General features: G+C 41.0%; 2 protein-coding genes across 2 annotated transcripts in view; both read right to left on the bottom strand.

The window, feature by feature from the left end:
* LOC107378047 (WD repeat-containing protein 26) overlaps positions 1-5,661 on the bottom strand; it is a 25,617-nt gene extending 19,956 nt beyond the window's left edge. The window contains exons 1-2 of the mRNA XM_015948060.3: positions 4,961-5,661; positions 3,048-3,147 (exon numbers count right to left, since the gene is read on the bottom strand). Coding sequence (XP_015803546.1) covers positions 3,048-3,147; positions 4,961-5,247 — 387 coding nt within the window. The 5' untranslated portion in view covers positions 5,248-5,661. The remainder of the gene's footprint in view (positions 1-3,047; positions 3,148-4,960) is intronic.
* Positions 5,662-9,204: 3,543 nt separating this feature from the next.
* The window catches only part of LOC107377979 (adenylate cyclase type 3), a 32,424-nt gene continuing 27,914 nt past the window's right edge, over positions 9,205-13,714 (bottom strand). Inside the window, exon 20 of the mRNA XM_015947961.3 lies at positions 9,205-10,093. Within this exon, the coding sequence (XP_015803447.2) occupies positions 9,911-10,093 (183 nt within the window). The 3' untranslated portion in view covers positions 9,205-9,910. The remainder of the gene's footprint in view (positions 10,094-13,714) is intronic.

Below are 13,714 nucleotides of genomic sequence, written 5' to 3'. Positions count from 1 at the left end.
ATAATCCGTCAAAAGAATTTCACACGTCTCAAACTCTCCAGACTCGCTTTAAACGGGTATTCTGATTGGTGTTTTATAAAAACAATCTTCAATGTTTTTTAAATATCTGAATATTTTATTTAAGAATTACTAAATTGTTTATCAAGTAATGAAAGTAGCTCTAATACAGAGACTTCATTATTAAAGTAAAACGTATGAAACTACTATGTTTGTTCTAAAACGTCTTACTCAAAGCAACTGATAATAAACAAGTTACACAGCATAAATATCTGGATTATGTGCATTAAGCTCTTCTAGAATAATCTGGCAACGAAATGAAAGAACAGAAAAATGGAGCCATCTCTACTCGGGATGTGACGGTACAGATCCTGGCAGTGATGTCATGGTTTGGTTCGTTTTAGGTAAAGTGTGCAGGGTTTCCCCCAGAAAATGAGTCAAGTCTGGCGGCTTCGGCCGTGGGGGGGGGGGGGGGGGGGGGGGCTCCGTCTCGCAGCGATCCTCCGTGACGGCCGGGGGGGGGGGGGGGGGGGCACACGTTCTGCTGCTGTTTCTCACCAGTACCAGCTGATGGAGGGCTCTAGTTGCGTTGCGCCGTTCGGGTCAGCGGACACGGTAGGGTCGGGGAGGGGGGCGGGGCATGACACTTAGCCTGGCGGGCCACCAGGCTTTTACAGCGCTGGGGGAAACCCTGGTGAGGCAAAAGGTGGAAATTAGGGCTGCACAATATATCGAAAAATGATCGTCAGCGGGATAACAGGACGTGCGATAGGCCCGTCGCAAAGCACGTCAAAAACGGCGATAAATGTTTGGTTCCGACATTTCCATCCGTGTCATACATCAACTTTTTGTAAACCAGCTCTGTTTTTTACGCGGAAGTATTATTCGAACAATCAAATGTAGTCCTTCTGATATGCGGCCAATCAGATGGGTCCATTAACGTAATACGCCCGCCCCCTTCGTAGACCCTTCGGACGGAAAGCAACACCCGAACTGAGTTAGCGGCGCCGTTCCCTTGTTCGTCATGCTGGCTCAGAGCAACGAACGCACTTTGTGCTGATGTTTCTGGAATCAGCGCTGCTTTCAAACGTGAACGCGAGTCTGCTCGGTGTCGTTAAGCATTTTTACCGGGCTGACTCCGACACGTACCGGTGAACCAACCCACCTTCATGTCGCTAGTATTCCACCGGGTGGTGATGTTAGCCCCAGGCTCCGGTTAGCTTCCAGCTAAAAGGCTACAGCACTCTCCTCCCAGTCCCACCCTGCTAAAGAGGGCCTGGAAAAGTTCCCCCACACATCAAAGTGATTTTTTCATTTATGGGCTTTTATAACCTTGTTAATCAGGATAGTTGATTTGCTGCTGCACATAAACTGTCAGTCAGAAGCTCTGCTAGCCGGTTATCTTAGAGGAGCTAGTTCAAATAGTTAGCTTGTTATCAGAATCATAGTTGCAGTTTCATCATCTGAGCTGCTTTTTAAGATCCAGGTAAACTTGTTCAATTTGGGGATAAAAACAAACATTTTCACATATTTTCCATGTAGTTTTTTGCCAGTTCCTCTTCTGAAAGGTAGACAATTGTTTTTCTCTTTCCCTCAGAAAATCTTAATATTCTCCTAGTTTGGCCCAGCCCAGTTCACTTCCCAATTACAGCAACAGCCTTATATCAGAACCACATAAGTGGAGAAAATTTGTTCCATTTATGCCGCGAGCCGCTTCTGCTAAACGTTCATTTCTGCAGTTAGCATAGGGCTAGACAGGAAATCAAAGTTTCAGTGTAAAACTTCTGGTAATATTTCAAAATAAATGTTGTAGATTACACCGGTACAAGTGACCTAGCAGCTTATTTACTCCCTGCATCGTTTGAGAGTTTTTCATGGCTTTTCATGGCAGTGGAGAGGAACAACATTATAAATGATATCAAACAGGGCTATCAAACACGATTTCCTTCTTCTTCTGCAGGTGGCATAAACATACTGTAACCTTTAAAGTCTCGAGAGATTTTGTGATCTCGCGACTCCAACGATGAGGATGGCGGAGAATCCGCTCTGTAACTCAGATTCTGATGCAGACTAGCGTGCAGAAAATCCCACGAGTAAAGTGTGAAGTCGAGGTAAGGGATGTGGTGGACTAGGGATGGGTACCGAATTCGGTACTTTTTAAGGTACAGACCGAGCACCGATTCACGTCATTTGAAACGGTGCCTCGTTTCGGTACCCATCCTTCACAACGAGAACTCGCCTGGACAGCTGCGCATGTAAGTGAGACATCCTCATCTTAATCTGCTCCGGTAGGTAAATAAAATGTTTAAGATAACGTTAGCTTGATTTGTTAGCTTCCGTTCCGCTAGTGGTGCGTTCGCTTTCTCCTCGGAACTTCGAATTTCCGACTAGAAGAACATGAACGCGCTCTAAAGTTTGGCTTCCCTTTACTAAATGCGACGGGTGATTGGGTGAAGATGAAACCAGCGACAACGATCTAAGTGTGAGGCATCATCGTTTTAATCTGCTCCAGCAGCTAAATAAACTGTTTGAGATAACCTTAGCTTGATATGTTAGCTTCCATTGCCACCATTGTTACCAGCTAGTGGTGCGTTCGCTTTCTCCTCGGAAATTCTAACTTCCCAGTAGGAAAAATCAAAGAAAAAGGACGGCAAAAGGAATGAAGATACACAGTAAATTTAGTTCACAGTAAAGATGTTTGCTTCAGTTTAGTTATCAGCTTATAAAACTACAAGGACAATGTTAAAATACAAACAGTTGTATGTTATTTATCGTGATATTTATCAAATATTGTTATGTATTGAGAAAAATATATATTTAATTAAAAAAGAGAATTAAAATATTAAACAAAAGTGTCTAAAATTGGTACCGTTAAGTACCGGTATCGATTCCTAGGTACCGGGAATTAGTACCGAATCGATTCAAATGTCAAAGGTACCCATCCCTATCTGCTACAGTAATGTCTCATGGAAATCACATTTGTTTTGTTTTGACAACAAACTCAAAAGAAACTGCCAGAAATGCTTGCACTTGTGCTAAACCAGACCCACCTTGTCCCACTCCCCCTCCATGACATGGTTGCGAAACTTGGAAGCCGAGGGGTGTTCCAGTCTGCAGCCCGACTCCTGCATCAGCAGGTCCACCGTCTGACTGCAGACAACACAGGCAGGGAGGGAAGAGAGCCACACAAAGTCACGCTAATGTACAGACACAAGACGGTGGAAAACATTAAAATAAACAAAATAAGAGAACGACTCTGACATTAAACAACTGTCAGCATTCAGCGTGTAATCACAACTCAGAGGCCATTTTAAAGCGGAATATTAACATCACCGGAGAGATTTTAGTGCATTTAATTTAAAGGTTAGCTATTGTTGACGAGCTGGCGGCAGCATCTGTACCAACCCAGAGCAGTAGTGTCAAGATCAGATCACGACTTGTGGATGGTAGGGGGGTCATTAACATGAGGCGAGCTCTCTCAGCGTCTGACATCACCCTCTCTCAGCCCATCAACCGTGAACCATCTGTCCGAACGCCAGCTCTTGGCTAAACTCACCAGAAACAGGCCTGCTGAGACGTCTCTGCCAGATAATGAAAATGAGGATGCGATTGAGGGGGGGGGGGTGAAGGAGGTGGGTAACACCTTCAGTACAATGACATCATTCTCAGGTATCAATAAAGTGGCGCAGCAGCTCTGTGTTGAGCTTTTCATCCAGCTGACTGCTCCACTGATCCATCTCTTGCATTTCCACAGCTGAAATCTAGGGGCTCTGTTTCATACCAGGATGTCATGTATTCTCCATCTCACCCCCCCCACTGACTCAATCCAGCAAGGTTTTATATAAAACCGTGTAATGACTGCGTCCTCCCTCAGATCAACAGAGGCGCAGCGATGAAGAACAGCAACCGCAACTGTTTTCTGAAAAAGATGAGCACACATACATCTGCTGAAAGCCCCACCAGGCTATAATTAGATCCAAGCACAGCGTTTCCATCTAAAACAGCTGGAGGAGAGCGCATTCCTCGGCCGCCATCAAACCATCCGATTCTGCTCATTTCAGGACGAATGTCGCCCACAAGGTGCAGTTTTTAAACATGCTGGAATAAACGCACGTCACGGGTCATGACTGGCTGCTGACACCGTGTGATGAGGGAGGAATAAGGCATTGATCCGAGGGGAAAGGACAACGATCGGGAGTGAAAGACGTTAAATTTATGCTTAAAATGATGAACATGCGCATTATTGGGGGGGGGGGGGGGGGACGTTATTACAGCGTTTATATCATCACCGACTCATTTAAATGCCTTCGAAAACACAAATGAGGCGAACACGTAACTATTTTGCAGCCAAGGTGAGAACAAACAACAACAATCCATACAGTAACCTTAAAAATTTACCGCAATTTTTGCGCAACCGCTAAATTAAATAAATAAATGTACGCACCGACCTCGCTAATCCTGCTGAAATGTTACACGTAAAACCTGCTAGTTTTCATTTTATTGTTTAATTTAACTAAACAGCGCTGGAAAAGTTAAAAGTCTCCCGTTTTCTGTGAATCAACGCTGGATGATGTCATGGCTTTTATCCATCCAGGGCGAAAATCACATCTTTTGTTAGCTTGTTATGGCGTACCCGTCACAAAACGCACTCTGTTTTCATCATACACGAGCGGGATCTAAAAAGGTTATTTTGTGCTTTTATAAATGTTTGATGAACAGCTCGGCGACGCTGGTATTGTGTAAGATGGACCCCTTCTGTCCACCAACTGCGAGCTCTCCGGCTAACTTACTACCCCATCCCCCCATGTTTGTGTCTGTCAAGCGCTCTAATAGCGCCTTAACTACCTGCAACATCGCAGTTTCACACGAACCACCAGCGACATAAACGCCACTTTAGTTCGTATGCGCGGATATCAAACGTCTGCGGAAGTTTTTTCAAGACTGACATATCTCAGAAACTTACTTTAGCCCCAGTCCGTGGAGATGTTGCCCTATTAATCGTATTACATCTTCCTCCGCCTGCGATAGCCGTTTCTTCTTTTTCAAAGAGCCGACCTCCGAGCTCGAGGTGCCCGAGCAGGGCCCCGCTGAAGAGCCATTACTGGTGCCGACGCCGTTACTGTTATCCGTGTTGGACAGGAGCCCGTTGGAGTGGCTTCCACCGGCCGAGGATGACTCCCCGTTTTGAGCACTGTTAAGGCAGGAAAGCTCCGAGGATTCTTGTTCCTGTCCTGCCCCGTTTGACTGCATGATGCCGTGGAGATTGTTCACAACACTACGATTAAAATGGATGGCCGATGTGGTTTGTGAATGAGCAGCAAGTCCCAAGACAACACCAGAGAGGCCTGTTAGAACTGCTGAAGCCCCGGGCTCTCCTGCTCCCTCCGCCGCCGAGGCTCGGTGCTTCTTCCGCGGGGGCGGCGACGCTCCGCCGGTGTCCGAGTCGGAGGAGGAGGAAGCGGAGGCCAGAGTTTCCTCACCGAGAGCGGCCGTGGTTAGAAAACGGCCGAGCTCCGGGTGGGAAATAAAGGTTACGCTTCCAGACTTCAAGGCCTAGTTGTTGCGTCCAGAGCGCACTGCCAGTTAGCCCGTTTTTGTTGATGTTTCTCTCAAAACAGCTGCAACTCTAATGGAGTCCTGACGCAATGACGTAAACGGAAATTCCTACACTGCCATGCTTCCGGGTAGAATTATAATAACAACCGTCCGGCGCAAAACTCCCCAATTTATTTTATTTTATTCATCGCGCAGTTTGGACTCTTTTTTTAATTATACGTAATAATTAAAATCAAGAAAATTTCTAAATAACCCTTAAATGAGTTTTTATCTGCAGAATCGATACTATTATTATTGTTAAATAAAAATAAATATACACATAAATAAAGTAACAATAAATAATACAATAAATTAAAATAGAATCAAGTGATGTACAAACACCCAGTTTCAATAGTTACCTGAAATCTCTCCAGTTACATAATGGCCGAATATGAAGGCAGAAAAATAAAAAAGTTCATCGTGTTTCAAATGGTCATTTATGTACATACAGACAGTAACGTGATGATTTTATTATCTAAGTAAAATGCTTAAATTCTTACATATACAGAAAATGTGATACATGACATTAAAACATTATGTTGTTAAGATGGAGAACAAAATAAAATACACAAGATATTCAGCTAGCAAAAATATACTCCGCATAGTTAAAAAGTAAAACTAGTATACCCACCATGTCTTCTACTGTATTTCTTACTACACCTAAAGGTGTGGTTTTAAATATTGTAAATACGATAATCTGAAAACGTAAAAATGCATATACAATAACATTTAAAAAGTGTCAGTTAATATATTCTTTCATTCTACAAAATCTGAATGAAATTTTTTTGTTATTTAAGTTTTTTATTAAGTTTTCCAAATTTTTACATACAAACAAAAACAAAATACCAAAATAACCCACCCCCTTACAGCACAGGCTAGCTCAAAACCACACACAACCACAATTCATAATAATTTCAAAACATGCTGTCCAACAACTTTTATATCTTTTTACCAATAAAAAAGAAAAATTCATTCCAGGTTTCAAAATACGAGTCTTTTTTCCCTTCATTTTAGCAATTTATAATCATAAGATGCAATTTCTGTCATCATTATTATCCAGTCTCTGCAAACAGGTGCCTCAAAACTCTGACTTTAGCTGCTGAAACAAAACCTGTAAGGGCCAGGGCCCCTGCCGTTGTAGATATGCTCGGTACACACGACGAGTCTCCTAATAAACAAAGTCGAGCAGTTTCCGGGAGCAGCATATCCAGCCACTCTTGCATTGTATTCAATATTTTTTTCCAAAAAGGTTGAACATGTGCATGACCACATAGAATGAATAAAAGTACCTTCCTGCCTTTAACATTTCCAGCATAAATTATTCTTCATTAAACCCATTTAATAAAGATGATCCGGTGTAAAATAATATCAATGGATTATCTTATAATGTGTCCGCTTATTATTATAATTTTTTTTTCATTTTTCATTTATTGACATTAAAATAAAAATACAGAAAAAAATTGCTACGAGCCAAAATGAAAAAGGGGACAGAAAGAAGAAAAACTTATGTTATCTGCCCCTTTTAACTAAAATAACATTAATACAAATGAAACAATCATGATTCTTAAAAAAAAAATTGAACAATATAGTTCCTGGACTGGTTGTCCCACACAATCTCAAGCCATGAATCGAGAAAAAAAAGAGAAAACGAGTTACACAGAGAGAAGCATAAAGTTATAGACATCTATACATACATATACACACAAATGAATACATAGACTTGTTTCCTTATTTATTTATTTATTTATTTATTTATTTATTTATTTATTTTCTTTCATCCACCCAACCCCACTTCCCTCACACATTTATGTAACGGATCTAAATAGGTTAATCATTTCATGTTTCATCTCTTTTTTGAAAGTCAATATTGTTTTTGCATTCTTGATTTCAGTATTTAATTTATTCCACAATTGAACTCCATATAAGGACACACAATGTTCCTTTATGAGTATCCAGAGTCTAGGTTTGTTAAATAATTCATGTCCTTTTAAATCATATTTGCTATGTCTTTTTGAAAATCTTTTCATTAATCCTGCAGGTACATTCCTTTTGTTTGCATTATACATAAATTTTAAAATATTGTAGTCCACCAGATCATAGAATTTTAGTGTTTTTAATTTTATAAATAATGGATTGGACGAATCTCTGTAGTTGCTCCTTGTGATTATTCTTATTGCTTTTTTCTGTCAGATGTAAATGGAATTTGTGTAAGTTTTATAGGTTGTTCCCCAGATTTCAATGCAGTAGTTCAGGTACGGTATGATCAGTGAGTTATATAACAAATATAGTGAATTATTATCAAGCAACCCTTTTGCTCTATGTAACAGTGCAACAGTTTTAGATATAGTAGTTTCGACACCGTTTATATGCAGCTTTCCTCGTGCTTCCCTGGTAAACCATCCCATATTGGACATTATCCTTTGCCATGAATCTCCATCCAACCATATGCTTAAATCCCTCTGCCAAACATGCCTTAAGCCATCATAATTTCCATATAATACTTTGGCTGCCATCTTATAAAACATAGATGCTGAATGATACTTTTCTGCTAATTTTAAATAGAGCTGTACAACATTGTCCTCTTCAGGCAACTCCTTAACTAAACTGTCCAAGCTACTTCTTATTTGGAAATATCTCCATAAATTACCCAAACTATCCACGTTGTAGCCTCAAGTCCCGATAAGATTTAATTGTTCTGTTCTCAATTAGATCCTCTAATTTTCTCATGCCCCCCTCTCTCTCCACATATTCCAACAGATGACTTCCTTTCCCACCCTATTGCTGGGTTACACCAAATTGATGAATATAATTGTTTATTCTGGGATATCCTTAACCGTTTGTGGAGTTTGATCCAGATATTTTATTAGATTACTCTCTTTATACTCAGCTTCCTTCTTTTGTGCTCTTTTGTGACAAAAAAAATCTGAATGAAATTTAAAAGACAATCTTTATTATGTACCATACCATACCATACCATACCATTTTATTTATAAAGCGCATTCAACATGGCATTACAACCAGACAAGGCGCTGTACCATCAAAGGGTTGTTTTGATGAGATTCATTTGTGAAGAAGAAAAACCAGAAATATACAGGACGTTTTTTTTTTGGCAAACATACTTGAAATTATAAGGTTGATTAAATAAATACCTGCATGCTTCCACAAAAGCAAACAGGCTCTATTTCCCTGACTGGTGTCCCTGAGGACATTAAGTTCAAGTTCATTTTCGGGGAAATGTTAGAAGACTGCAGGAGCTCAGGCATGTGTCAACAAATCAATCAACTCACAGATAATCGTAACATTGAGCCATTGTGTCAGTCATTTAATCTGGTCAGGGCAAAACAAAAACAAAAAAAAACAGTGTTCATTAACTCATTCACTGCCAATGTTTTTACTGTGTGGGCGTCGGACGAGCCCCCACACCGTGAGAACAAACATCTCAGCTCTAAAGCCGATCTTAATCTGCACACGTCACGTGATCAGGAAGCAGAACATCCATGTGTTAGGAGATCGTTTTGGGCCGCTGCTGTAAAAAAAAGTGAGGCGCGAACCGGAAAAGCTTCTACCGATCACAATTCAACAACGGATTATGAAAGAACGGATAACGCTCGAAACACGCGGATTCTTCCTGATGTAAGAGGTGAGTCTCCGCTTTGTTTTGGTTGTTTTGGCGTCGACATCATGCTAGCGCGCAACGTTCTGTGACTCTTAAAAAACAGTAAAAATGGTGAGAAACGCTGGCAGCGAGTGAGTTAACTTAACCAGATACGTTTTTCCTACAGTGTTGTAGCACATTAAGAAATTAACATTTAACTTACATTTAGCAATAAACAAAAATGTTTTAAGAATTAAAAAACACGGCATCTAAAAACCTTAGAAAATCAGAGCTAATATTATTAACAATGTAAGAAAAAACATTCAGAATGGATTATTTTTGCAAATCTGAAATTAAAGAAATTACATACAAGCCAGGTGCAAATATTGGCAAATAATTTAAATTGAAGACTCCAGGTTTTACAACACACAGTTTCATGAAGTTTCATTTAATAATATAAATGTAGACGTTCTGCGAGATATTCTAGAACTATTTACGTCTTTTCAAAATAAAATCTGATCTGAAATGTCGCTTTAAGGCTATAACAGTCATAGCTGATGGTCATAGAACTGTATTATGCTGAGCCAGTCTGTGTCTGTTTCCTTAAACTACAGAATAATGAACTATTCGTCAAAATAAACCATGAAGGAGAGAGGTGGAGCATGTTCAATATTATGCTGAAGTCTATAAGCATGCTGATCTCATTTAATCAGATTAAAAGTGTCAGCAATGGTCCTGGACGTGGTGTGGCAGAGCTGTGGTCCCTGGACCCCCGTTACAGCCGGGTTTATCTCTCCCTTTCATGAAAAAAGTAAGAAGCTCCCCTTTTCCCTTGACAAAAATGGGCCCTCTTCGAATGAAGCGGAAGCTGTATTCTTTCAGGATGTCGTAGCAGTCTTCCACCACCTGAGGGAGACAGCAAGGCAAAACACAAAGTGTTGGTACACAGGTGAGCAGCATCCTAACAATAAAAGCCAAATTATGTTTGAGCGGGGGACTTGTTTGTGAGTATGTGCAGTTAGTTTGGATACAATGGTGTCAAATTTCTGTGTTTCATGCAAAAACAGGGAATCAATATGCAAATTATTTTGTGTTTCGACTATTAGGGGAAAAGTTTAATCATCAATAAGTTAGTCAGTTTGAAGAATAAAGTCTGAACTTTTTATGTGAAGTTCTGTCAAAACGTTATGACCAATTAATATCTTACCTGCAGTAGATAGCTTTTGGAACAGCCTCAGTTTGATGAAACTGAGTTTAGTTCTAACCTGATTGATGAGCTAACCGCTAGTCCAAGCAGCATCAAGACCAAAGTGGATTGCTGCTGTTTTAAAAGCACATGTGCTAAAGTGACCCTTTACAAGACTAATGTTATGTCACTCAGACCCTAGCCCCCTCTGTGGTCAGAAAATTGCACTTGCAACTTCAGAGTGGCTGACCTATCCCTGTCAGTCTTTTAAGTGGAGCTGAGATGTGCTAGCGCCGGATTCTGCTTCAGGCATGTTTTCTGCATGTTTTAGAGAATGAACACAACTGATTTGTTTGACTTAGTGATGAATCACTCCTGTAGAAACGTATGACAGCTGAGGAGACATTTCAGCTGTTAGATAAGAAGAAGAAGAAGAAGAAGAAGAAGAAGAAGAAGAAGAAGAAAAGTTCATTTCTATAGCGCCTCTCAAGATAAAAATCATGAGGCGCTTCACAAAAACAAAAAATGTAAAAATATAAAAAAGCATTTAGAAAATGTTTAAAAATATTTTTAAAATGAGCAAAAAATAGACAATTGTGATAAAAAATGTTAAGAAAGAGAGAGAGTGAATGGGAAAGAGGGAAATCAGTGGATCCTGAGGAAGGTGGAATAGGTGGGGAGAGCAGAATAAAGAGAGAGAGGTGAAGAAGGTCATACAAAAGCCAGCTTGAACAAGTGAGTCTTCAGCTGCTTTTTAAAGGAGACCACTGAGTCCACTGATCTCAGGCTCAGGGGGAGAGAGGTCCAGAGTCTGGGGGCCACAGCAGCAGATGATCTGTCACCTTTGACCTTTAGCCTGGTGCTGCACAACCAGTAGGCTTTGGTCACTGGACCTCAGGGACCTGCTGGGGGTGTAGGGACTGAGAAGATCACCAATGTAAGATGGTGCTTGTCCATGTAAGGCCCTATAGACCAGAACCAGGATCTTGAAATGAACCCTGAAGTTGACTGGCAGCCAGTGAAGCTGGAGGAGAAGCGGGTTGATGTGGGTGTGTTTGGAGGACTTGGTCAGAAGCCGAGCACAGGCGTTCTGAACCACCTGTAGACGGTTCAGGGAGGTTCTGCTCAGACACGTGAAAAGAGAGTTACAGTAGTCTAAGCGTGAGGAGATGAAGGTGTGGAGAACTGTCTCAAGTTCAGAGCGAAACAGAATGGGACTCAGCTTAGCAACGTTCCTGAGATGGAAGAAGGAAGAGCCAACAAGAGAACTGACATGAGAATCCAGGGTGAGAGCTGGGTCAAAGGTCACGCCAAGATTCCTGACAGAAGGTTTGGTGTGAGAAGCAAGCTGACCAAGAGAGTCTCTGACTTTGGGAACCAGCTTGTCTGGGGCACAGATGAGGATCTCAGTCTTGTCTTCATTCAGCTGTAGAAAGCTCCCACCATCCAGGTTTTGATAGAGTCTAAGCATGTGTGTAACAGCTGCAGCTTAGACATCTCATGGGGCTTAAAGGAGATGTACAGTTGGATGTCATCTGCATAAAGATGGTAGGAGATTCCTTTGAAGGAGCTCAGGATGTGCTGAAGAGGAAGCAGATAGAGGAGGAAGAGCAGAGGCCCCAGCACAGAACCTTGTGGGACACCATGGGTAAGAGAGGAGGTGTTAAAAAGATGGACGCACAGCGAGGAGTAGAGTTTCAGTTTTGATTTTACTATCGGACAACAATGCATGCAGGCATTGTTTCATACATTTTTTTCTCTGCGTTTATTCTGACAGGATCAACACAGATTCCACTGAAAAGTGCAACAGCCAGTTAATTCAATTCAATTCAATTCAATTCATTTCAAAATTACTTTATTAATCCCAGAGGGAAATTAGAGAATTAATCTCAGCTAATGTCATGAGTCTTTATGCCTTTATGGGTCAGTTTTGTCTGCAGGGAAGATTTTGTTTAAATGTTTAAAAAAATCAGTGTTCACTGCCACCTAAGACACGTTCCACTGACCATATATGAGCTTTCCAATTATATATTGCGTGTGCACTTATTTCCAATCCAATCCAATTTTATTTATAAAGCGCATTCACAAGGCATTACAACCAAACAAGGCGCTGTACACTAAAAATGTTAGATTAATTAAACCGGCGTTATACAAACATGTCGAACACAGATAAAAGATAAAAAGGAAATACAACAAAATTCCCAAAACTAACAGCTAAAAATCAATAAGACACAGGGTGAAGTAAAAATTAGAAAAAACATTTTAAAAAGAACCTCAACAGTACGGAAGTCAATAATTGTGGAGTCCATTTTTAAACAGTGCAGATGTAAGTGATGGTCATAATTATGTTATATAAGCTAGGTTGAAGTAGTGAGTTTTCAGGCGTGATTTAAAAATGCTAGCTGTTGGTGCTAGCCTCACTAGCAGTGGTAATGCGTTCCACAGCTTTGGTGTACAGACAGAGAAAGCCCTTTCTCAACGGCTTTTTAAACGTGCATTCGGAACAGCTAGGAGGAGCTTATTTGACCCTAACCCATGCAAGGGAGACAGCTGACAATGGAAACATGTGTCACCGAGGCCCTCTTCACTCTGGACTAATCTGCCAAGCTCATTACGACCTATTACAACACGGCTGTACCACTTATGGAAAATCTGCTTCAGTGTGAAGGCAATCATGACGTTGCTACACTTTTCTTCTAACCCTTACCCTAAACCCTAACCCTAGTCTCACACATATCCTATGCCATAAGCCCATGCATGGAAGTAATTTTTTTTTTTGGGGGGGGGGGGGTGCCCCACCCCCACCCCCCCCCCCACACACACTTTTTCCAAAGTCAAGTTTTTACCCCTGCACTTTTTAGCATCCAAAAACAATAAATTGACACTGGTTGAGCTCTAGGACCAAGCAGAAAACAACCGTTTGTGTTGAAGCCTGTTTCTCATTAAAACATACTGTAAAGATACCCCCCCCCCCCCCCCCCCTACAGTGAAAATTACGTCCATGAGCCCATGATCTCACCCACCTGGGGGGTCTTTGAAAGGTCTTGATGATGTTTGCTGGCATGCATTAAGAACACATTAGGCTCTTGAGCATAAATAAAACATTAATAGCAAAGCCAAGGTGGTTCATTCCTCCTGCTAAAAGGGGGGCCTTGCGATGAAGATCAGGCGAATGAACAGATCCGATCAAAAGTGGTTCCTCAGAGCAAATACTTTCTGTTTTAATAATAATAATAACAATGCATTTTATTTCAAGCGCTTTTCAAAGCTCTCAAGGTCACTGCACAAGACAAAATATAAGGAACAGCAAGCAATACAAACAACAAGAAATAATTGCTAAG

This window comes from Nothobranchius furzeri, chromosome 2, assembly GCF_043380555.1.
Source record: "Nothobranchius furzeri strain GRZ-AD chromosome 2, NfurGRZ-RIMD1, whole genome shotgun sequence".
NCBI classification, from domain to species: domain Eukaryota; kingdom Metazoa; phylum Chordata; class Actinopteri; order Cyprinodontiformes; family Nothobranchiidae; genus Nothobranchius; species Nothobranchius furzeri.
The sequence above is the reverse complement of the archived record's forward strand: the minus strand, read 5'-3'. Positions and strand labels throughout refer to the sequence as shown.